This window comes from Hyperolius riggenbachi, chromosome 10, assembly GCF_040937935.1.
Source record: "Hyperolius riggenbachi isolate aHypRig1 chromosome 10, aHypRig1.pri, whole genome shotgun sequence".
Taxonomy (NCBI): domain Eukaryota; kingdom Metazoa; phylum Chordata; class Amphibia; order Anura; family Hyperoliidae; genus Hyperolius; species Hyperolius riggenbachi.
In genome coordinates this window covers 211,407,348-211,431,948 of record NC_090655.1, presented here as the reverse complement: position 1 = coordinate 211,431,948, position 24,601 = coordinate 211,407,348, and the positions used below count along the sequence as shown (strand labels likewise).

General features: G+C 46.6%; 1 protein-coding gene across 2 annotated transcripts in view; it reads right to left on the bottom strand.

Moving 5' to 3' along the window:
- Window positions 1-6,393: 6,393 nt before the first annotated feature.
- The window catches only part of LOC137534374 (uncharacterized), a 45,498-nt gene continuing 27,290 nt past the window's right edge, over window positions 6,394-24,601 (bottom strand). For both annotated transcript variants that reach the window (XM_068255854.1, XM_068255853.1), the window contains exons 6-7: window positions 21,918-22,034; window positions 6,394-7,453 (exon numbers count right to left, since the gene is read on the bottom strand). In XM_068255854.1, the coding sequence (XP_068111955.1) occupies window positions 7,089-7,453; window positions 21,918-22,034 (482 nt within the window). In that variant the 3' untranslated portion in view covers window positions 6,394-7,088. The remainder of the gene's footprint in view (window positions 7,454-21,917; window positions 22,035-24,601) is intronic.

Here is a 24,601-nt window from a genome sequence, read left to right as displayed (position 1 = left end):
GCACGTGCACAGCGGCAGCAGCACTGTCTGACTTATAAAAACGTTCTGGAGCCATTAAGAGGCTCTAGCAGGACGTTTTTAAAAGTCAGCTTGTCATTAAGTGGTTAAACTGTTCGAGCACAGTCTTATAGAAACAGTTGACAATATATGTGGGATATTGTGAAGAGAAAGTTGAGAGACGCAAGACCCAACACTCTGGATGAGCTTAAGGCCGCTATCCTGGGCCTCCATAACACCTGAGCAGTGCCACAGGCTGATTGCCTCCATGTCACGCCGCATTGAAGCAGTCATTTATGCAAAAGAATTCCAGACCAAGTATTGAGTGCAAAACTGAACATAATTATTTGAAGGTTGACTTTTTTTCGTTTTAAAAACACTTTTCTTTTATTGATCGAATGAAATATGCTAATTTTTTGAGATAGGAATTTTGGGTTTTCATGAGCTGTATGCCAAAATCATCAATATTAAAACAATAAAAGGTTTGAACTACTTCAGTTGTGTGTAATGAATCTAAAATATATGAACGTCTAATGTTTATCAGTACATTACAGAAAATAATGAACTTTATCACAATATGCTAATTGTTTGAGAAGGACCTGTACTCTTGACTTCAGTATTAGGATGAAACTGCAACCAATCCCCATCCCTTTAAGACTCAGGATTCTCATTCCAGAGATCTAACAAATTGGTCAAGGCCTGTTTATCTGTAGCCCCTATAGCGCTACACAGAATATCCTGTACCAAGGGAACCTCAGAAGGGGATCGATAAATGTTCCCCGATGTCTGATCTCTTTTTTTATCTTTTGCATTTTTTATAGCAAAGTACCTGTTCAGGGTGAAGGTGCGTATAAATCTACAGTATGTAAATCTTTAAAGATTTGAAATTCATCTGCTTTCGACGTGACGGGAAAGTTAAGCCCTCTCCTAAGGAGGTGTTCTTCATTATCACTAAAATTGTGGGAAGACAAATTATAGATTTTAATGGTGGAATAATCCCCGTCAGCTTCTAACTCAATTTTGGCTTTCCTTTTCTGGGTTTTTCTTCCCCCTCTTCTTCCCCTTCTGATTCTTCTAAATGTCTCTTTAGGGCCCAGGTGTCAAACTCCAGGCCTGGAGGGCCAGATCCATGCCAGTGTTTAGGATGGACTGTGAAAGAGAAGAATGTGTTCTACCTGATGGACCACACCTTTCCTGATTCAGACCCATCAATTAATTTGAGCTGTGTCAAAAATGTGTGAGGACCTCGGCCCTCGAAGGACCTGTTTGAAATCCCTGCTTTAGGAGTTGTGATGTCTGCAACTGCTCTACCCTTAAAAAAAAGTATCCTGACATGGGTTTCTAACAACATTCTCAGAACTAATATCCATAATAATACTGGAACTAACAGATTCCAAAAGCACCCTTCCATCAACCTTTGCTTTAAGATCATTGGGCTCTTTTGTCAAAAGCAGATGCTCATCCAGATTCCATATACCCACACTATCCAGATATCCAAACTTTTTTCTGGTATCCGACTCAGATACGGATTCCAGATAGCTGGATAAATCCGGAATGCACTATCCGAGTGAATCCAGATATGTATTAGGTATCCGGAAATTAGTACAGATACCTAGTTCGTGTACCCGGATCCGGATAGCGTAACCACAGAGATGACGTCCATGATGTCATTGAGCCAATCGGATGGCTCCCAGTTGAAGCACTAGCAACCAATCACAGAGGGGAACCCTGGCCAGCCCCTCCTGTATACAGTATAAGGCGGGCGCCATGATGAGAATCTCGTCCTTTCTTGTGACTGCTCACTGCGAGACATCTCCAGTGCTGTTGGCTAAGCAAGTGCTGTATTCTGTGCTAAACCTAGCGTTATTGCTCCTAAACACTTGTACTACACCAGTATTTTATTGTGTAGTTAGTTGTTAGAGAGAGTACTACTACTGTGTTAGCTTCATTTACTACAGATAGTTACTGCAGTGCTGCTGTTAGAGTCAGTCAGTGTGTGACAGATAGACAGTTAGTGTGTGCTCCTGTCACTCCATCAGTTGAAGTTCTACTAGTACTACTACAACTAGTCTACTACTACCGGTTATATATACAGTAGTTAATATGTATTGAGTTAGCTTACTTTAATTGCAGTGCTGTTACAGCGTGACAGATAGACAGACAGTTAGTGTGTCAGTGTGTGCTACTCTGCTGTCACTCCGTTAGTTGAAGTTCAACTACTGCTACTATCTACTAGTACTACTGACTTCAATAAAGTACAAGTACTCCACTTCATTTGGACACATATAAAGTTGTACTATGTCTTCTGGCACTGGCAGCTGGGGGAGGGGCAGCATGAAAAGCAAGGGCAAGAGGAGAGGGAGCAGCATTGCCGCCACCGTCGGCAGTTCTGCCGCATCAGTGTCCATTCCGCCACTAGCCACTGGCGGTGGACGCGCTGGGCACCCAGCTGTTAGGGAAAGTCACACTGCAGAGGTGCAGCAGCGTGTAGCAACAATTTTCCAGCAGGGTCGTTGGTGTACAATGGAGGAGAAAGACGCCGAGCCTGTGATGGAGCTGATGGTGGATGAGCAGGCCACCACCAGCTCTACAACCGAGATCTCTACCCACCGCCAGGTCCACACAGAACAAATCTTCTGCTGCCAGTCTGCCACTAGCTATTATGCCACTACAATAGCTGTATTTTATTGGAAAAAAAAAAGCTGTTTAATTTTTTTGAGATGTCTGGGCTGAAAACGGTCATGTCCCAGATGTGCATTGGACCAGGGATGCTCAACTCTGAATTCGGGTGAAACCCGGATAGTTGCTATCCGGATTTCACCCAGTTACCTGTGCGGGGTGGGCAGGAGGACAAGCTTCCCTATCTGATGTCTTCTTCGGTCCGTCCCTCGGTGCCTCCCACGATGCGTTCCATGCGGCGTTCACGTGAGTACAAACACTTCCTCCTTCTGGGTTGAAGTTGGAAGTGTTTATAATCACGTGACGCGGGTGGAACGCATCGTGGGAGGCACCGAGGGACGGACCGAAGAAGACGTCAGATAGGTAAGCTTGTCCCCCTGCCCACCCCGCACAGGTAACTGGGTGAAATCCAGATATCCGAATTCGGAGTTGAGCATCCCTGCATTGGACACAATGTGGGCTGCACGACCGCTGTCTGAAACCTCCTGATGTTAATTTACAGCCATTTCTCATTAATGGGTTTGGATATCTGGATAGACTCGGATTTCCAAACGGTTCGAAGATATCTAGATTTATCCAGATTTTTTGCTATCCGGATCCGGAACAATCCAGATATCAAAAAGAGGTATCCAGATATCTGGATTTATCTAGATTTTTTTGCTATCTAGATCCAGAACAATCCATTCCAGATATCAAAAAGAGGTATCCGAGCACCACTAGTCAAAAGGCTAATTCCACCCCTCTCTTCTTCACTGAGGACTTCTAAAGCCCACAAAGGAAGTTCACTTTTTCAGATTTGTTATTAAATCCTTTCTCTAATGGAATTCATGGCCCCTTCCTGTGCTGACTGGACAACTTACTGGGGCCAGTTGCGGAGGCTGAGGACGGCGATATGGGAGCGATCTGGCCAGAGGGGCTGGAGGAAGCCTCAGGTATGTATACAATTTTGATTCCCCCCCCCTTCCCCCCTCCCCCCCCCTTCCCCCGTCTCAGTTACACTTTAAATCTGGTTGTCTTCAGCAAACTGTTTGCAGGCTTACTAATGCATTATCTTCTTTCTGGGACAAAAAAATGCACAACAATTTGATGCAGTGTGCAGAGTATGGTCTGAGCACTGACAGGCTTTCCCTCCACCCTTCCATATCTGCAGCTATGCTGCCAGCACTCATGCATCTGTTTGCAAAAGGCAACCTTTAGATATGACTCGGAGCATGTGCATTCAACGTCAGCCATGGCTAGATCAGTTCTGAATGGTACATGTCCTTTTAAACCGCTTTATGGTTTTGGCCACATTGCTGCAGTCCAGTTTCAGGGTGATGACTAGGAATGATCAATGAGATGCAAATAATTTCAAGCTCATGCAGATTTATGTAAATTTGTATGCAAATACAGTATATGCAGCTTGAAAATTGACCAAGCAATCTAAACCTGGGTGGGACTTGATTGGTCCATTTTCAAGCTGCATATATTTGCATAAAAATGTACAAAATGCTGCATGAACTCGGAAATATTTGCATCTCATTGATCATCCCTAGTGATGGCAATCTTATTATGGCCTAGGCCATCTTTTCGTAGATCAGCAATTTTTTTAAAGACTCAGACACTTCTCTGCTAAGGGGTGCCATGTTGAACTTCCAGTGACCACTATATACAGTGGCTTGCAATAGTATTCGGCCCCCTTGACGTTTTCCACATTTTGTTATATTACTGCCACAAACATGAATCAATTTTATTGGAATTTCACATGAAAGACCAATACAAAGTGGTGTACACGTGAGAAGTGGAACAAAAATCATACATGATTCCAAACATTTTTTACAAATCAATAACTGAAAAGTGGGGTGTGCGTAATTATTCAGCCCCCTTTGGTCTGAGTGCAGTCAGTTGCCCATAGGCATTGCCTAATGAGTGCTAATGACTAAATAGAGTGCACCTGTGTGTAATCTAATGTCAGTACAAATACAGCTGTTCTGTGACGGCCTCAGAGGTTGTCTAATGGCCCATACTCACGGGCTACAAAAGTGGCCTGTGACCAGCACACGTGAGCATGTGTGCGACAGTCCGGCGGCAGCTCGTCGCCAGGTCCCTCCGCGTACACACACAGAAGAGCGACCAGCGGTGCGACGGAAGCTGTCGCCGACTTTCCTCCTCCCCCCGCCGGAAGCTCAATGTTCTTTATTGAGGTTGCTGTCGCTAGTCCGCATACTCACGCGGACTAGCGACAGTTGCAGCGGCAACTGTCACCAGGCGATTGACCGCGCCAATCGCCTGGCGACAGCAGCGATGAGCAACGGTTCGGGGTGCGCCCGTGCGACGCCTCATACTCACGGGCGACCTGTCGCCGCAACACGCGCGCGCCGCGTGTTGCGGCGTCAATTGTAGCCCGTGAGTATGGGCCATAAGAGAATCTTGGGAGCAACAACACCATGAAGTCCAAAGAACACACCAGACAGGTCAGGGATAAAGTTACTGAGAAATTAGAAAGCAGGCTTAGGCTACAAAAAGATTTCCAAAGCCTTGAACCTTCCACGGAGCACTGTTCAAGCGATCATTTAGAAATGGAAGGCGTATGGCACAACTGTAAACCTACCAAGACAAGGCCGTCCACCTAAACTCACAGGCCAAACAAGGAGAGCGCTGATCAGAAATGCAGTCAAGAGGCCCATGGTGACTCTGGACAAGCTGCAGAGATCTACAGCTCAGGTGGGGGAATCTGTCCATAGGACAACTATTAGTCATGCACTGCACAAAGTTGGCTCTTATGGAGGAGTGACAAGAAGAAAGCCATTGTTCACAGAAAAGCATAAGAAGTCCCGTTTGCAGTTTGCCACAAGCCATATGGGGGACAGCAAATATGTGGATAAGGTGCTCTGGTCGGATGAGACCAAAATTGAACTTTTTGCCCAAAATGCAAAACACTATGTGTGGCAGAAAACTAACACTGCACATCACTCAGAACACACCATCCCGACTGTCAAATATGGTGGTGGCAGCATCATGCTCTGGGGTTGCTTCTCTTCAGCAGGGATTGGGAAGCTGGTCAAAGTTGATGGGAAGATGGATGGAGCCAAATACAGGGCAATCTTGGAAGAAAACCTCTTGGAGACTGCAAAAGACTTGAGACTGGGGCGGAGGTTCACCTTCCAGCAGGACAACGACCCTAAACATAAAGCCAGGGCAACAATGGAATGGTTTAAAAAAAACATATCCATGTTTTAGAATGGTCCAGTCAAAGTCCAGATTTAAATTCAATCGAGAATCTGTGGCAAGATCTGAAAACAGCTGTTCACAAACGCTGTCCATCTAATCTGACTGAGCTGGAGCTGTTTTGCAAAGAAGAATGGGCAAGGATTTCAGTCTCTAGATGTGCAAAGCTGGTAGAGACATACCCTAAAAGACTGGCAGCTGTAATTTCAGCAAAAGGTGGTTCTACAAAGTATTGACTCAGGGGGCTGAATAATTACGCACACCCCACTTTGCAGTTATTGATTTGTAAAAAATGTTTGGAATAATGTAGGATTTTCGTTCCACTTCTCACGTGTACACCACTTTGTATTAGTCTTTCATGTGGAGTTCTAATAAAATTGATTCAGGTTTGTGGCAGTAATGTGACAAAATGTGGAAAACTTCAAGAGGGCCGAATACTTTTGCAAGCCACTGTATATATATATATATATATATATATATATATATATATATACTGTATATACACACGCTTTCTATTTACTTTTTTCAATTTCAGGTATTTTAGATTACTGTTTCCAATCCTGGTTATACAGTTGTCTACCTTCTGCAATGTTTAATTTAGACAGAGATTGTGCATTTCCTCTAATGTTACAACCATGCAATTCAGGGGCAAATCTGATTGATGGGTACAGTTCCAATTCCATGACACTGGGGAACAGATGTCATTGTGGAGGAAGATTGTTTCCATCTGTCTGGAAGAAACAGAAGATCAGGAGCAGCATGGTGAAAGCTACCAGGTGCCATCTTGGGGTCTTTATCTGCTAATACAAGAAACTGCTTATTTTGCTCTGCAGATGGTTAGAGCCATTTTCTTCACTTAACCATTTGAGAAGATGGTGTGAAGGACAGATGATGATTGCACTGCGGTGTCTTGTACGAGAACCAGTGCTAAGCCATTGTGTGGCCCATCATCACCCCATGATGATGCAGAGCAACGTTCAGCCCACAAAACCTGCTGCAGAAGCACTGTTTTATTCAAAAGTGTAAAACAAATGCACTTTGCTTAATAAGCTGTGAAATATTTAAAGCACTCATGCTTTAAACTGTATACAAAAAAGGATAAGGTTGTCTACAAACCATGATTTGTAGTGTTACACCAGAAGGCTAATGTCTTGGAGTAAATCATCATAATTTATCAGGCAGATCTGGTGGAATCACAGAAGTGTTCATTTTTGTGCCATCCTGGCAAATAGGCCAGTGTTGTGCAGAACTCTGGATATGGTTGATCTGTGCACCTTTACTCCAGTCTCAGCTAATGAGCTTTGCAGCTCCATCAGGGTGATTGTAGGCCTCTCTGTTGCCTTTCTAACAATATTGCTTCTAGTCTCTGCAGAGAGTTTGGAAGGACGACCCGTCCTAGGCAGCGAATCCGTGGTCTGATGCACTTTCCACTTCCGGATAATGGAGCTGACGGTGACCCTTGGGATATCCAAACACTTGGATATTTTTTTGTATCCTTTTCCACATTTGTGCATTTCTACAATTAAGTCTCTGACTTCTTTGGAATATTCCTTAGTTTTCCTTTTCACACCTGTAAGACAATGGTGTTCATGTTAGACAAATGTTTTACCTGCTTAAACACAGGATCAAAAACTTCAATCTTTTATTTTGTAAGGTACTCCCGCCCACTTTGTTAAAGTAGTTAATCGGCTGAAATGGTTAAATACTCTTAAGGTGCCCATTTATTAGACAATGTATGGGCAGATCAACCAAGAGTCAGATCTCTCTCTGGTCAAATCTGATCGAAGAGAGATCTGTTGCCTGCCCATACTCCACAGGCTGATTTCAGATCAGTTTCAAGCTGAAATTGATCAAGAATTGGCCTTGTGAAGCCGCATTCACCACCCCGCCGGCCCGACACAGTCCCCCCTAATGTTTTTATGTCCCCCCCTCTAGTGCACTATCCATTACCTGTCCACATCCACCACGGTCTCCAGGCTCCTCCATCCATAAACGCTCCCCACGCGGTTGATGGAGTAACACGGGTGATGTCACTCACGCGCCCTCATATATGCTGGAAACCACGTGGGGCACCTGTATGGACAAAGGACAGTGCCCGGAGCCAGCAACAGACACAGAGAGGTAATGTATAGCACACTGGGCACTGGGGGGGGGGGGGGATGATGAACATAAGAGGGGGACAGTGTCTGGGGTTTTGTCATGTTCGTTGCTCGTCCCGATATCGCTCGCTGTTACCGCCATGCACCCGACCGCCCACGACGGCCTAACATCTTGCAGCATGTCTGACCAATTAATGCCAACAATTTCGGCTCGAAAATTGGCCACATCGTTGATAGGGCATGCACTTGGCAGCACCAACTTTCATCAGATTCCGATTATAATAATTGAATCAGATGGTCGCTTGGCCGCCAAGTTGCCTGATGTATGGCCACCTTTAGAAAACTGACTGTGCTAGATTCTGCCTTCATTGCATTTCCTCTGCTTTGTAGAATCACATTAGTTTATTGATTAATAGGAAGACTAGTTAATAGGAAGATTAATAGGAAGACTAGTGGGAACTTCAAAGATGCCCTACATCTTTTCCTACTACTGCTGTAGTACTGCAGTATAGAAAGCCCAGGCATGAAATATTTTTTAATCTGCCTCCAAGGCTCCCTATTGTTTCCTTAAAGTGGACCCAAACTAAAAATACAAGATTTCAGAAATAAAATCTATTTTCCAAATTATAATAATAAATAGCAGCCTGCATGATGACAAATATAAAATATTTTACATTTATTGGAGAAACCCATCCCTTCCTTTCATATTGCCGGCAAATAATCCGGCAAACTGGCGGAGTAGATGGTGTCCAGCAAAGGAGGAATTGCTAATGGCTGCCACCTGTATAACCCTAGTTATGCAAAGAGGAAGGTGAAAAGCAGGGGTCTCAAACTCAATTTACCTGGGGGCCGCAGGAGGCAAAGTCAGGATGAGGCTGGGCCGCATAAGGAATTTCACAATTGCGGCGCATCGCCGCCTCTGCCCGCCCCTCTCATTCTTCCTTCACAGAGAGGGGCGGGGAGAGGCGGCGATCTGTGTGGCGATTGACGTCAGGAGGGGCAGAGCTGAAGCTGAAAGCTCTGCCCCTTCCAGGAAATGCCAGCGGATTGCCCCCCGGGCGATTTGGGGGCTCTGCAGCCCTTGTTTAGCGGCGGGGATGTGGCGGATTACTTGGGAGCACTGAAGCGAACTATAAGGAAGCTTTTGCCGGCGAGGGCCACAAAATATTGTATCGAGGGCCGCAAATGGCCCGTGGGCCGCGAGTTTGAGACCCCTGGTGAAAAGCATGCACTGAAATGCTCACAGGCTTGAAGGAATGTTTATTTATATTTGTATGTGTCAGAGTGGTGCAACTAAATATTTTGAATTAAAAAAATGTTTGGTTTGGGTCCGCTTTAACTGACCACTTGGAATCCTTCTCAGAAAGCATTTATATTGGTCCAATCAGCAGAGCAATGGAGAGCCCAGTTGGGAGATTTAAAGATAGTTTTGCCTGTGTTCTCTAATTCTGGGAATACACGTTTCATTTTTGCCTTCGTTTAAACCTTCGTTTCGATTGTGCCTTTTGTCCTTTTCGATCCCGAAATAATCGATCGTACGGTTAATATCACCACCCACGGTTTCGTTTTTTTTTCCGATTCTGATGGTTTCGTTTTTCCAATGATCGAAGGCTGCAAAGAAACGAAACGTAGTACAGGGACGGACGGCATAAACGAATATATAATCGATCTGAACAGCCATCAAGCCTACCAATGGCTCGATCAGATGGATAAAGAGAGATAATATCAAACATGTTCGATCACTAGTCGTTCGTTTTTGGGGTCTATTAATCGAAACTATAATGAGATTATGACTATTTTCACATACGTTTTCAACACTCGATTCGTTTACCAAACGAATCGAAGGCTAAAACGAAGGCAAAAACGAAACGTGTATTCCCAGCATTACTGTAGTAAAGCAGAGTGTCGGCTTGTTTCTCAAAAAGACCTGGAGAGCCACCCCCTTTAAAAATAATGTGCCACTTGATTACAAGGAGCCATCTGCTTAGTCTCTACACAAGCCAATAACAATTTAAATAAGACTGCTGTCTCATGCACATACACCATTTCTTTAATATTAGCCTTGGCTGCATGGATGTCACATAACATCACTTTTAAAACTAACACACAGCTAAAAACGTATGTACCTGGTCAGGAATGCTTACTGTATGTATATGGGACCTGATCCAATAACCTGCATGGTGTGATTGCCCAGCCTAAGCCTATGCAAAAAACACCAAGCTAAATATGGATCAATACGGTCCTCTACCACCACCAAACCACCACACACTCTGTGAGATGTCGAGCCGATGTTTTCTCCTTATCGACACGGATAACAAATTCTTCAATCTATTTGCATCAATAAAGTTCCTGGATAGTGAACAAGTTTAATTCGGCTGCAGATAAGCAAGTCTGTTTACTCAGCTGATGGGACGAAGGACCACAAGGCAGGGTTTCAGCATCTCATCATAACCGATGTGTTTGGCATATAAACATCCATCTATACTTGCGCTCAAGATGGTGGGCTCCAGCTCACTTTGACGTCCGGTCACCAGTGTACTGGATCGGTCAGGTATTGCTGCTGCGCTGACACTTGTTCAAGCCAGGGACAGTCCAAATGTGATTCCTGTCTGTGTAGCGGAGTACGGCTCAGCGTGCTGGCGTTACACGTGGTGGTCCAGCATGAGCACTCCTGCGGTAGCCACGCCTACCAATATGTTTTGGCCCGCCCACGGGGCTTTCTCAAGGTAGCGGGTCACGACTGTTCCAACTGTTCCGTCTCTTGTTTTGCATCATCACAGCTCCACACCCACATAGAATCAGCTGATCATACAATTTTGTGCATTGCCATACGGTCAGCAAGTAGGGGGCCAGATTGCTTTAGAGGGGTCACACTGATATTATCACCTTTGGAATCATTGCCAATTCAAATCATACAGAACAAAAACAGTTTATATTGAGGTTATCAGGAAAAGTTTGCATCGCAGCAGTCATTTAATGCTGATACAGGGAGATTGACCAGCTCAATCACAGAAAGTACACTACATTCAGATCGGTATTGAGTCCTAGGAGACAGAGTCCCCAAATGATAGATCCAGGTTTGTTTGATTTTATAAAGCTCTTTTTCTATGTCACCACCACAGAAGGGGACACATTGTTTTAAAATGCCTTTAAATAATAAACCTTCAGGTCTACCATCATGATAGTCCATAAAATGTTTCCCTAGAGGGCTATCCAAGTCCCCATTCCGAATATTGCCAATGTGATCACCAATTCAATTGCTTAAGTGATTCTTCATTTTCCCTATGCAGTGTTCTTCCCAGAATATTTTTCCAGCCGGGTGGCATGAAAAAGTAGCTGGGTGGGGAGGGTCACACTGGGTGTGGAATCACACTGGGTGTCTGGGGGGGGGGGGGGGTCTAGGTACTTCTGAATGGGTGGGGTCAGCCCAGGATAAACACACACACCATACAAACACGCACACCATACACACACACACACACACACACACACAATATACCCACGCACACACACACAAAATATATGCACACACACACTATACACACACCACACACTATACACTGTACACACACAGACACACCATACACACCATACACAATATATGCACACACACACCATGCACATACACACATTTTAAGAGGACCAATCATCGGTCATGAAGATACTCTGCTATGAATATCAGCAGGATGCTGCTGAATAAAGTGCTCTGAAGTTTAGACTGCAATAACCACAAGTATTTTCCAAGTTTAGATAAAATTACAGATAAACTGCTTTTTTATTTTCTAGAAATAAGGTCAGTAATGCCACCTTTTTATAATCTCTCAGCAGAAATCTTCTGCAACATTACAGCTCTCCTCTCCACATCTGTTTAATCACTAGTTAGTCATTAGTGAGGACAGTACAAGTGTGTGTGAAGCTAACTCTGCATATAAAAGGCATTTACCACAGCAGCGGCTGCAAGACAGCCCCCCTCCCACGTTATGACAGGAGACTTGCCGGTCGGAATGAATAGAGCCAGGTGTCCCACTGTGCAATAGTGTTGTCCGGATCATGAACGATTTGGATCTTTGATACAAATCTATTTTGTGAGTCGAATCATCCGAATCATCAAAATGAGTGATTCGGATCACAAAAGGGGCAGGGCCAGGAGCGACACTCCCCCCCTCTCAGCGGGGCAGGGGGGTCCTGGAAGCAGAGCAGAGATGGATCGCTCTGTTGGAGGGGAGCCAGCCTTGCAGGGACAGGTAGATGAGAGAGAGGGGACATGGGTGCCACTGCCAGATATGTGTAGAGCACACATACTGGCTAGAACGTGCTGCTCGTTATAGGCTGTCTGTTCCATAGTTGTGCAGTGAAGAAATTGGACGTTTTTGGCTCAGCTCAGCACAGCTCAGTAACTTTGCAGGCACTGTGATTGCAGGGCAATATGATCCTCCTGCACTGCCCTAAACAGCTGCACTTCACTTCTGGGAATGCTTTGGGGAATGCTTTCTTTCACTGTGCGAGGTTTGCGTTCAAAGTATACAGATGAACATATAGGTGAAATATATGTAAAGCATATGATTGCAGCATGTGGGTATTACGTGCAAACATTTCTGCTCTCTGCTCGTCCCTCCTCCCTTCTCTGTCCACTCCCTGCCCTCTGTCCATCTTCTCCTATTCTCTGTGTGTCCACCCTCCTCCCCTTCTCCTGTCCTGCTAGTTATTTCACCCCCGAATGCTTCCCTTGTAAAATGATCCGAGATTCGGATCAAAGATCCGGATCTTTTCAATGATCCGATTCGAATCATCCGGATCATTGAAAAGATCCGAACTTCGCATCTCTACTGTGCAAGTTTATCTGTCCTACGTGTAACTTCACAGCTTTCCCCGCCCCGCTGTGTAACTTCACAGCTTTCCCTGCCCCTCTACACTAGGAAGGGAGCTGGGGAAGAGGGTGGAGATAATGTCCCTGAATGACAGTGAGCTGGCTGCACAGACACAGCCGCTGCTGCTGTAATGATTCAAGAGGAAGTAATTCTGCCACAGACCGGGGCAAACAGCAGCTGGGCGGGAGGGCAGAGACAGGTGGGCGCTCCGCCCAGCTGAAAGGCTCTGGGGAGAACACTGCCTATGTATAACAGGTTGCAAGGGCATCTTAAGGCTAGAAATGGCCCGAATGGTTTGAACGTGAACTTGTTCGTGCGAACAACGCGAGTTCGCGTCGAAACGCAAACCTTTAGCGAGTTTGACCCACCCCCTATACTACATCATTGGGCTAAACTATGACCCTCTACATTGCAGTCAGCAGGCACATGGCAGCCAATGAGGCTGCACTCCCTCCTGGACCCCCCCTTATAAAAGGCTGCAGCGTCGGCCATTTTCTCACTCTGTCTGCTGCTGATTAGTGAGAGACATTGGAGAGATAGGGAAAGCTTTAGTAAGGAGGTCTTGTTAGCTTGCTCCTTGCTGATATTTGTTGCTGCAAAGCACCACAAAAAAAAGCTCTTTTGAGAGCTAATGTTTTTGTGATGTGTTTTTTTTTGTGTGTGGCCCACTGACACTGCATATACAGCCCTGTCTATCGCAGCTGGCCCTTGCTAATTGCTATACTGTGCCAAGCCCAGCACATTCAGTGCATACCTTTGCACTGTACCTGTGTGACTGCTGCACATTGTATTATAATACCAGTCACTGCATACCTTTCACTGCATTTGTGTGACAGCACGCTGTTTTATATACCAGTCAGTGCATACCTTCACTGCACCTGTGTGACTGCACATGGTATTATACCACCAGCCACTGCATACCTTTCACTGCATCTCTGTGACTCCACACTGTATTATACCAGTCACTGCATATCTTTCACTGCATCTGTGTGACTGCACATTGTATTATACCAGCAGTCAGTGCATACCTTTCACTGCATCTCTGTGACTGCACATTGTATTATACCAGTCAGTGCATACCTTTCACTTGAATGGATGGCAGACTTGCCCTCCATAACAGATTCTCGTTATAGGATTTCAAGTGTATTTGTCTCATCATTATACAGCAGTCAGCAGAGCCTCGAAAGAGTGCTCCTGTATTGTTATTTTTCGTCACTACCGCCTTGAGTCGGGACTTGCATGCCGTGCCTGCTGCTTTCCTTGGATGTGTGGTGGTAGCCGTTTCTCAGGCTCCCACTCCGGACCGGAATCGAACCCTGAATGATTCCCATACCTTTCACTGCATCTGTGTAAATGCACATTGTTTTATACCAGTCACTGCATACCTTTCACTGCATCTGTGTGACTGCACACTGTATTATACCAGCGGTTCCTGATCCTCTGCCCACAGCAGCCAGGTGTCCATTAAGGAAATTTTTGAGTGGAAGAAGCCAATGTCTGCCAGTCAGCCCCTTGCCCGGCGTCTGATAACTACTGTTAGCTCGTTAGCTGTTACCATACCACTCCAGACCCCTCGACTACTGGGTGCACAGGCTTGACCTGTGGCCAGAGCTGTCACAATTTGCCATCCAACTTCAGGCTTGCCCTGCCTTAAGCGTCCTGTCAGAAAGGACCTTCAGCGCAGCTGGATGCATTGTCAGTGAGAAGAGAAGTCGGCTAGGTCAAAAAGTGTTCTGTACCTCACCTTTATCAAAATGAATGAGGCATGGATCCCAGAGGGCTACTGCCTGCACGAAGACTAAGTCAGTCCCCACACAGCATCTCTGCCTGCCTGCCGGCTGCTGCTGCCTGCCCCAAGACTAAGTCAGTCCCCACACACAGCATCTCTGCCTGCAGGCCGCTTGACTGGCTTCTCCGCCACCACTAACAGGGTCCAGGATTCCAGGTGGATTCCTGAATTTTTAAGGCCGCTAACAAAAACAATAATAATTTTTCTGGTGTGTGTACATGCCTGCCTAATTTTTCTGGCTGCACTGCAGCTGCAACAACAAAACTAAAGGTATGTACATGTGTCAATTCCGCTTCGTGATCGTTACCTTGCTGCGGTGAAGGGGCTTTCATATCACAATGAAGCAATGACCTATATGAGTGTGTTGGGGAGCACACCTGACCCAAGATAATAAGGTTGTTGCTTTATTGTGGACAGACCAAATTCGATCAGCTGGACAGTTACTGTTGTTTTGTCATGGAGCTACCTCAGCCTGACCATATGGGCTTGAAAACCGCCATCGCTTGCACTCTCGCCATCGTGCGCACGAGTCCAGCATGGCCATTACTACACAAAAAGCTGTTTGCGTTGCATTGCACAGTGAGTTTGGTCTGTCAGTGTGAAGCAGTACACTACTTTCACTACCTGCTGATCCATGTCTACACACGCAAGATGTTTTCAAGCACTTTATGCCTCCAATTTAGCTTTACAATGTGATTTCTGCCCTTTAAGGATTATAACCCTGCTGTGCGCCAAATCCGTAATTTTCCCCGGGACTTTTGGTGTATATCCCACTCCGCCATGCCCCCCTCCAGGTGTTAAACTCCTTGAAACATCTTTTCCATCACTTTTGTGGCCAGAAACAATGTTTGTAGTTTTTAAAGTTCGCCTGCCCATCAGTGGCGTAACTAGAACGCACTGGGCCCCCCTGCAAAACTTTGGATGGGGCCCCCTTGACCCTGCTGAACACAGTCTGCAAAACTTTGTATGATTCCTTATCAGTGGCTGAGCAGAGGCAGTCATTGGAAAAATTGTGTAGAGAGCAGAATTTTTTTATCTCCATGTCCTTAGATGTCAGTGTCTGAGGACAGGGAAAATAAACTTCTCCCCCCACAAGGCCCCCTGCAGCTTCTGGGCCCCCCTGCAGCTGCATCCCTTGCAGGGTCTATTGTTACGCCCCTGCTGCCCATTGAAGTGTATTGCGGTTTGCATGGTTAGCGCGAACGCAGACTTTTGCGGAAGTTCGCGTTCGAGGTTCGCGAACCCAAAATCAGAGATTCGAGCCATCTCTAATTATGGCATACACAACACGTGTTGAATTACAGTTTATATTATCTCTGATTTCAAGTTTTTGATCCATCAAAATTGGTGAAGGTCCTGCTTCTCTCCACATACCTGCAGCCAAGGCTAATACTAAAGAAATGTTGTATGTGCATGAGACAGCAGTATTATTTAAATTGTTATTGACTCTGGTAGCAGTGGTGTGGTGAAGGAGCTGATGGGGAGCAGTGGTGCCGGGATGCCCAACAGTGTAGCAGAAGAAAAGTGATGTTGTGGTGGAGGGAATGGGGGGGTGATCTGGCAGTGATGTAGCAGTGGCAACAAGTCTCACAGAGCGGCAGCAGTAGTGGTGCTTGTGTGTGTGTGGGGGGGGGGGGGGGAGGGGGTTGCGTGCAGCCCTACAGTAAGCTTATAAAGAAGGTAGAAGACAGATGATAAGAGGATGAAAGAGGCAGAAAGACATATACAGAAGAAAATGACAGAAGAAAGAAGTACAGAGAAGAAGATGATGTCAGAAGGTGAAAGCAAACTGGTGAAAAAAGGTTCCCCATTCCCCTTTCATAAAGTTTATATTTAACAACTTTCTTCTAAATAGGTAGGGAGCCAAAATGACTGTTTACCTATTTATCTTAGACTCAGGGGCAGATATCTAAGGGTCCCCTTTAATTATTTAAAGCTGTCCAGTCAGTGGCGTAGCTAAGGAGCTGTGGGCCCCGATGCAAGTTTTACATGGGGCCCCCCCAAAAACTCTATACGTAACAATGGATATGGTGCACCAAAACCTGCCAATGAAAACTACAGTGTCAGAAGTGCAAGGAGGGAATGGGGAGCAGTTTGTTAATGATTACCACTATTCAAAGTATCTATAGAAGTTATTATTATGAGCACAGGACCAATAGAGAGCTAATACTACAGTTGAGGGAGGGCCACTCGGGGCCCCTCTGGCCCAAGGGCCCTGATGCTCTGGTCAGATGAGACCAAAATGGAACTTTTTGGCCAAAATGCAAATTGCTATGTGTGGCGGAAAACTAACACTGCACATCACTCTGAACACACCACCCCCACTGTCAAATATGGTGGTGACAGCATCATGCTCAGGGGTGCATCTCTTCAGCAGGGACAGGGAAGCTGGTCAGAGTTGATGGGAAGATGGATGGAGCCAAATACAGGGCAAACTTGGAAGAAAACCTCTTGGAGACAGCAAAAGACTTGAGACTGGGGTGGAGGTTCACCTTCCAGCAGGACAATGACCCTAAACATAAAGCCTGGGCAACAATGGAATGGTTTCAAACAAAACATATCTATGTGTTAGAATGGCCCAGTCAAAGTCCAGATCTAAATCCAATCGAGAATCTGTGGCAAGATCTGAAAACTGCTGTTCACAAACTCTGTCCATCTAATCTGACTGAGCTGGAGCTATTTTGCAAAGAAGAATGGGCAAGGATTTCAGTCTCTAGATGTGCAAAGCTGGTAGAGACATACCCTAAAAGACTGGCAGCTGTAATTGCAGCAAAAGGTGGTTCTACAAAGTATTGACTCAGGAGGCCGAATAATTACGCACATCCCACTTTGCAGTTATTTATTTGTAAAAAATGTTTGGAATGATGTATGATTTTCGATCCACTTCTCACATGTACACCACTTTGTATTGGTCTGTCACGTGGAAATCCAATAAAATTGATGCATGTTTGTGGCAGTAATGTGACAAAATGTGGAAAACTTCAATGGGGCTGAATACTTTTGCAACCCACTGTAGAGAGACCGGAGCTGTGCCGGGAGGCTGCGCGATCGCTGGATCCAGGGGGGGGGGGTAACGGATAAACCGGGTGTTTGGCGGGGATCCAGGGGTGCCGGAGGCTCTTACTAGCTAGCCTAGTGCTAGCTTAAGGATTTACAGCTATTTGCCACATTTATTTCATTAAGGGGGACTCCTGGGGTCAAAGAGTGGTATGCCCGACACAGTGTCGGGCATACCGCTAAGGAGGTTAACAAACCTCCTTCCTAATTCCCAAATCTAACTCGACTCAGGCAAAAAAGGCCCTGGAAATTAGGGCGCACCAGACGCCACCATAGACCGTAATGTAAATGATGACTATATTGGCGCTTAGTGAGCAATTTGGGCGCCATCAACAGACAGAGCCCAAATGATGATAAAAACAGAATAATTCAGCCACCAGCAACTAATGCCAGTAAGTACATCAAGTTATGTTATTAGTGCTACTCGTGGTACTCAGGTAGCGTTACCATTACTATGGTAACACACATAACTAACAGTAACTCCCGTTAGTTAAGTGCATTACTGTAGCAACAGTTGCACTACTCGAGAACCACGAGTCGTGTTAATAACATAACTCGTAATACTTACTGGTGTTAGTAAGAGTAAAATTGCTGTGCGTTGTGTGTGCACGGTAATGTTACCACTGTTAGGTCAATCAACCCCCTGACACGAGACCCTACCCTCCTTCCTTAATAAATCTTCCTCCTAACACCTAACCCTTTATTATCCTCCTTTAATAGAATAGCTGATTGTTTGATTCAATGGTCATCCAATCATGCAAGCCAAGATTTTCAGGGTCAACTGAACTACCAAAGTCGAATTGCATTAAAGATAATAGCACCAAAATTAACAGTTTATAGCAAAGCCCCCCAAATACATGCTAGAATCACCAAATTTGCAGAATATGTTAAGTAGACCAGTGGGAACAAGGAAAAAATGCACTAAGCAGGGATTAACACTACAGCAGTGCAGGGGTGGCCAGGGTGCCCTGCCCTGTGTGCCAGTGGGGGAGGGCGCAGTGTGAAAGATTGGGGGAGCGGGGTGAGGGGCATGAAAAGAGTGGCAGGTGCCGCAGTGTGAGGCTTGCTATACTAAGTATAGCAAGCCCCAGAGCAAGTTAAATTCCCTCCAGTGTCCCATACTGGTCCTAACTGACTAATGGGAATCTTCTCAGGGAGGATTTTCATTGGTCTGTTAAAGGACCAGTAGGGGGCACTACATTTCAAAGTTGCTCTGGGGCTTTCAATAATTAGTATAGCAAGTGCCAGCAAGGATTGACGTGTGCAGCGATCTTTGTTGTTCATCAGGTATTTGAGGATATTGGCATGGGACGTTTCCGAGGATACTGTTGGACGAGTAACCAAAGGTAAGAATTTACTATTAATTTAGAATAATTAAATACTTTTTTCATGGTTATGTTTTTCATTAATTTTTAACTAATTTTGGAAATGGATAGGAGGTACTTTATTACTTCTATATTCATTTCCCCTGGGGAGGGTGCAGGCATCTGGAGGTCCCCTTGCTATAGCAAACTGCAACACGGAGCAATGCAGGTGCCATGTGCTGCAACATGGAGCAATGCAGGGGTCATGTGCTGCAACACAGAGCAATGCAGGTGCCATGCGCTGCAACACAGAGCAATGCAGGTGCCATGCGCTGCAACACAGAGCAATGCAGGTGCTATGCGCTGCAACATGGAGCAATGCAGGTGCCATGCGCTGCAACATGGAGCAATGCAGGTGCCATGCGCTGCAACACAGAGCAATGCAGGTGCCATGCGCTGAAACATGGAGCAATGCAAGTGCTATGCGCTGCAACATGGAGCAATGCAGGTGCCATGCGCTGCAACACAGAGCAATGCAGGTGCCATGCGCTGAAACATGGAGCAATGCAAGTGCTATGCGCTGCAACATGGAGCAATGCAGGTGCCATGCGCTGTAACACGGAGCAATGCAGGTGTCATGCCTTGAAACACAGAGCAATGCAGTTGTCATGTACTGCAACACAGAGCAATGCAGGTGCCATGTGCTGCAACACAGAGCAATGCAGGTGCCATGTGCTGCAACACAGAGCAATGCAGGTGCCATGCGCTGCAACACAGAGCAATGCAGGTGCCATGTGCTGCAACACAGAGCAATGCAGGTGCCATGTGCTGCAATACAGAGCAATGCAGGTGCCATGTGCTGCAACACAGAGCAATGCAGGTGCCATGTGCTGCAATACAGAGCAATGCAGGTGCCATGTGCTGTAATACAGAGCTATGCAGATGTCACTCCTTGAAACACAGAGCAATGCAGGTGCCATTTGCTGCAATGCAGAGGAATGCAGGTGCCATGCGCTGGAATGCAGGTGCCATGTGCTGCAACACAGATCAATGCAGATGCCAATTATAAGAGAAACACAAAACTGGCACTAAATGCAGCAGGAATGGATTAACACCACATTGGGCTTACCTGCAGCGTGCTCCAATACAGGTCCACAGATTCCAGCAAAAGAGGAAGAAAAGATGGGCACAGCTACATAAAATACCCTTTATTGTGGCTGGGTAGACACAATGGTTACAGAAGTGGGGGGAAAGAAGATGTCTGACAGCTATTTTGCAGGGATTAACCCTGCTTCATCAGAGACCTGGTCTACCCGGCCACTATAAAGGGTATTTTATGCAGCTGTGCCCATCTTTTCTCCTTATTTTGCTGGAATCAATGCAGATGCCATGTGTTGCAAACCAGAGCAATGCAAGTGCCACGCGCTGCAACACAGATCAATGCAGATGCCATGTGTTGCAAAACTGCAATGCAGGTGGCATGCACTGCAACACAGATCAATATAGGTGCTGTGTGCAATGCAGGTGGAATATGCTGCAACAAAGAGTAATGCCGGTGCCATGAACTGCAACACAGCAATGCAGGTGCCACGTGCTGCAACACAGATCAATGCAGATGCCATGTGTTGCAAACCAGAGCAATGCAAGTGTCACGCGCTGCAACACAGATCAATGCAGATGCCATGTGTCGCAAAACTGCAATGCAGGTGGCATGCACTGCAACACAGATCAATATAGGTGCCGTGTGCAATGCAGGTGGAATATGCTGCAACAAAGAGTAATGCCGGTGCCATGAACTGCAACACAGCAATGCAAGTGCCATGCGCTGCAACACAGAGCAATGCAGATGCCATGTGTTGCAAAACAGCAATGCGGGTGCCATGCGCTGCAACACAGAGCAATACAAGCGCCATGTGCTGCAACACAGAGCAATTCAGGTGCCATGCGCTGCAACACAGAGCAATGCAGGTGCCATGTGCTGCAACACAGAGCAATTCAGGTGCCATGCGCTGCAACACAGAGCAATGCAGGTGCCATGTGCTGCAACACAGAGCAATGCAGGAGACATGTGCTTCAACACAGAGCAATGCAGGTGCCACGCGCTGCAACACAGAGCAATGCAGGTGCCATGCGCTGCAGCACAGAGCAATACAGGTGCCATGTGCTGCAACATAGAGCAATGCAGGTGCCATGTGCTGCAACACAGAGCAATTCAGGTGCCATGCGCTGCAACACAGAGCAATTCAGGTGCCATGCGCTGCAACACAGAGCAATTCAGGAGACATGTGCTTCAACACAGAGCAATGCAGGTGCGACGCGCTGCAACACAGAGCAATGGAGGTGCCATGCGCTGCAACACAGAGCAATACAGGTGCCATGCGCTGCAACACAGAGCAATGCAGGTGCCATGTGCTGCAACATAGAGCAATGCAGGTGCCATGCGCTGCAACATAGAGCAATGCAGGTGCCATGTGCAATGCAGGTGCCATGCGCTGCAACACAGAGCAATGCAGGTGCCATACGCTGCAACACAGAGCAATGCAGGTGCCATACGCTGCAACACAGAGCAATGCAGGTGCCATGTGCTGCAACGCAGAGCAATGCAGGTGTTATGCGCTGCACCACAGAGCAATGCAGGTGCCATGCGCTGCAACACAGAGCAATGCAGGTGTTATGCGCTGCAACACAGAGCAATGCAGGTGCCATGTGCAATGCAGGTGTTATGCGCTGCAACACAGAGCAATGCAGGTGCCATGCGCTGCAACACAGAGCAATGCAGGTGCCATGCACTGCAACACAAAGCAATGCAGGTGCCATGCGCTGCAACACAGAGCAATGCAGGTGCCATGCATTTCTGTAAGACACATGGCCGCTTGAGCTGCATAGTCTGCTCCAGCTCTTAGTGTTTACATCTCACCTGTGCTAGGTACATGAAGAACTTCATCTTCATCTTCATCTTGTTCAATCCCAATTATTTCTCCTTCTTCATCCTTCAGTCTTACATTTTCCGTAGCTTCACTTATGTCTTCCGAGTCTGCCAATAAAAATGAGAGTGATGCCACCTGTAGGCATGGGCTTCCAAGGTTTAATTGCCTCAGGTGTGTGCATGGGAGACAGGGGGTTACTTACCTAGAAGTCTGTCGGCTTGTATGCGTATCACACGCCCGTGGGATGCGTTCCACGACTCACTACTACACACTTTAAGCTTCTTCAAGGCGGAAGTGCATGGTAGTGAGTCGTGGAACGCAACCCATGGGCCGCGTGTGATACGCATACAACCCGACAGACTTCTAGGTAAATAGTCCCCTGTCTCTCATGCACACACCTGAGGCACACCTGAGGCAATTAAAGAGACACTGAAGCGAGAATAAATCTCGCTTCAGAGCTTATATTCAGCAGGGGCATGTGTGCCCCTGCTAAAACGCCGCTATCCCGGGGCTGAACGGGGGTCCTTTACCTCCCAAATCCTCCCCTGCAAAATCCACGACCAACTTGGTCGTAGATTTTGCTGCTGGTGAGGCAGGGCTAACGGCTGCAGCCCTGCCTCTCAGCGCTGTCTATCAGCAGCGCATCGCCGCCTCTCCCCCTCCCCTCTCAGCGAAGGAAGACTGAGAGGGGCGGGGGAGAGGCGGAGATACGTGCTGACAGACGCGCGAGGCAGGGCTGTGGCGGTTAGCCCTGCCTCAATGCGGAAGAGATCCCCCGCTGCACGGAGGGGATTTGGGGGGTAAGGGACCCCCATTAAGCTGTGGGATAGCGGCGGTTTAGCAGGGGCACACATGCCCATGCTGAATATAAGCTCGAGATTTATTCTCGCTTCAGAGTCTCTTTAAGCCTCATTTTAATCACAATTTCGAGTGGCTTCCAACTCGGAGGCTCATGCCTAGCCACCTGTACTGAGATGTATGGGAAGAGACTGGTCATATCTTTTGGATTATAACCAGTGGCATATCTACTGTAGGCAATAGTTCCCCTATGGCATATACTACACTGACCACATGGCGCCTGCAGCTACCTACACGTCTCCTCTCTCACCCCCATCAGCCCAGCACAGAGCAATGCAGGTGCCATGCATTTCTGTAAAACACATGGCCACTTGAGCTGCTTAGTCTGCCCCAGCTCTTAGGGCTTGTTCATACCTAGGGCGTTTTCGCCTTTTTTTTAAGTGACAGCAATTTTCAAAATCGCCCTAAAAGTGCTTGTGCAGTGATTCCCTATGAGAGTGTTCACATCTGAGCAGTTCGATTCCGATCCGCTCACCAAAGCGCTGCCTGTACCATTTTGGGGCGATTTGCCTCAATGGAAGGTAAAAGGAAATTGCAAAACGCTTGAAAAAGCGCTTTGTATAGCGATTTCCCCAGTGCTTTTAAGAATAAGCACATTGGCCTCGATTCACAAAGCCATGCTAATGCTTAGCACGACCGTGCTATGCATTTAGCATGCAATGTGATGTGCTTCAAGGTTTCCACGCAGAAAAATTTACATCCGCGTGATCACGAGGGTTGTCACACTGTAGTGCACACACTAGGAAGATTTACGACTGCGTAATCACGAGGGTTGTCACGCGGTAGTAAACTGCGCAGACGTAAATCTTTCTGCACAGAAACCTTCACGCAAATCCCATTGCATGCTAAATGCATAGCACGGTCATGATATGCATTAGCACGGCTTTGTGAATCGAGGCCATTGTATTTATTATTTTCCGGGTCAAAGAGTTCACTTCCTGACTTCAACCTGTTCAATCCCGATTATTTCTCCTTCTTCATCCTCCAGTCTGACATTTTCAGGAGCCCCACTTATGTCTCACGAGTTTGTGAATAAAAATGAGAATGATGCTGCCTGTACTGAGATGTATGAGAAGAGAATGGTCATATCTTTTGGCTGATAACACACTAGGGGCTTGATTCATTAAGTTGCACTGCTAAAGCAGCGCTGCTTAATGTGAAGAAGCGCACGCTATGCACATCTTACATAGTAGCGCTCGTTACTATGTAAGAAACGTGCCTTCCTTAGTTACGCAAATTGCTTACATAGCAACACACGTAACTTTAAATGCAGGTTGTCCTGTGAAGTTAATTTGGTACTTATCCGTTAGCCGGGCGCATCCGGCAGGTGGCGCTAATTACTATTCCCCCTCCAGGCCGACATGGATAGTAGGGAAAGATGTAACTCTGGTGGAGTTTTGTCGCCACCTAGAGGATGCGCCCGGCTAACGGATGAGTACCGTTAATTTTTAACACTTTGCGGGAATGGATAAGAGGTACTTCATTGAGCAATGCAGGTGCCATGTGCTGCAACATAGAGCAATGCAGGTGCCATGCGCTGCAACATGGAGCAATGCAGGTGCCATGCGCTGCAACATGGAGCAATGCAGGTGCCATGCGCTGAAGCACAGAGCAATACAGATGCCATGCGCAGCACCACAGAGCAATACAGGTGCTATGTGCTGCAAGAAAGAGCAATGCAGGTGCCATTTGCTGCAACACAGAGCAATGCAGGTGCCATGCGCTGCAACATGGAGCAATGCAGGTACCATGCGCTGCAACACAGAGCAATGCAGGTGCCATTTGCTGCAACACAGAGCAATGCAGGTGCCATGCG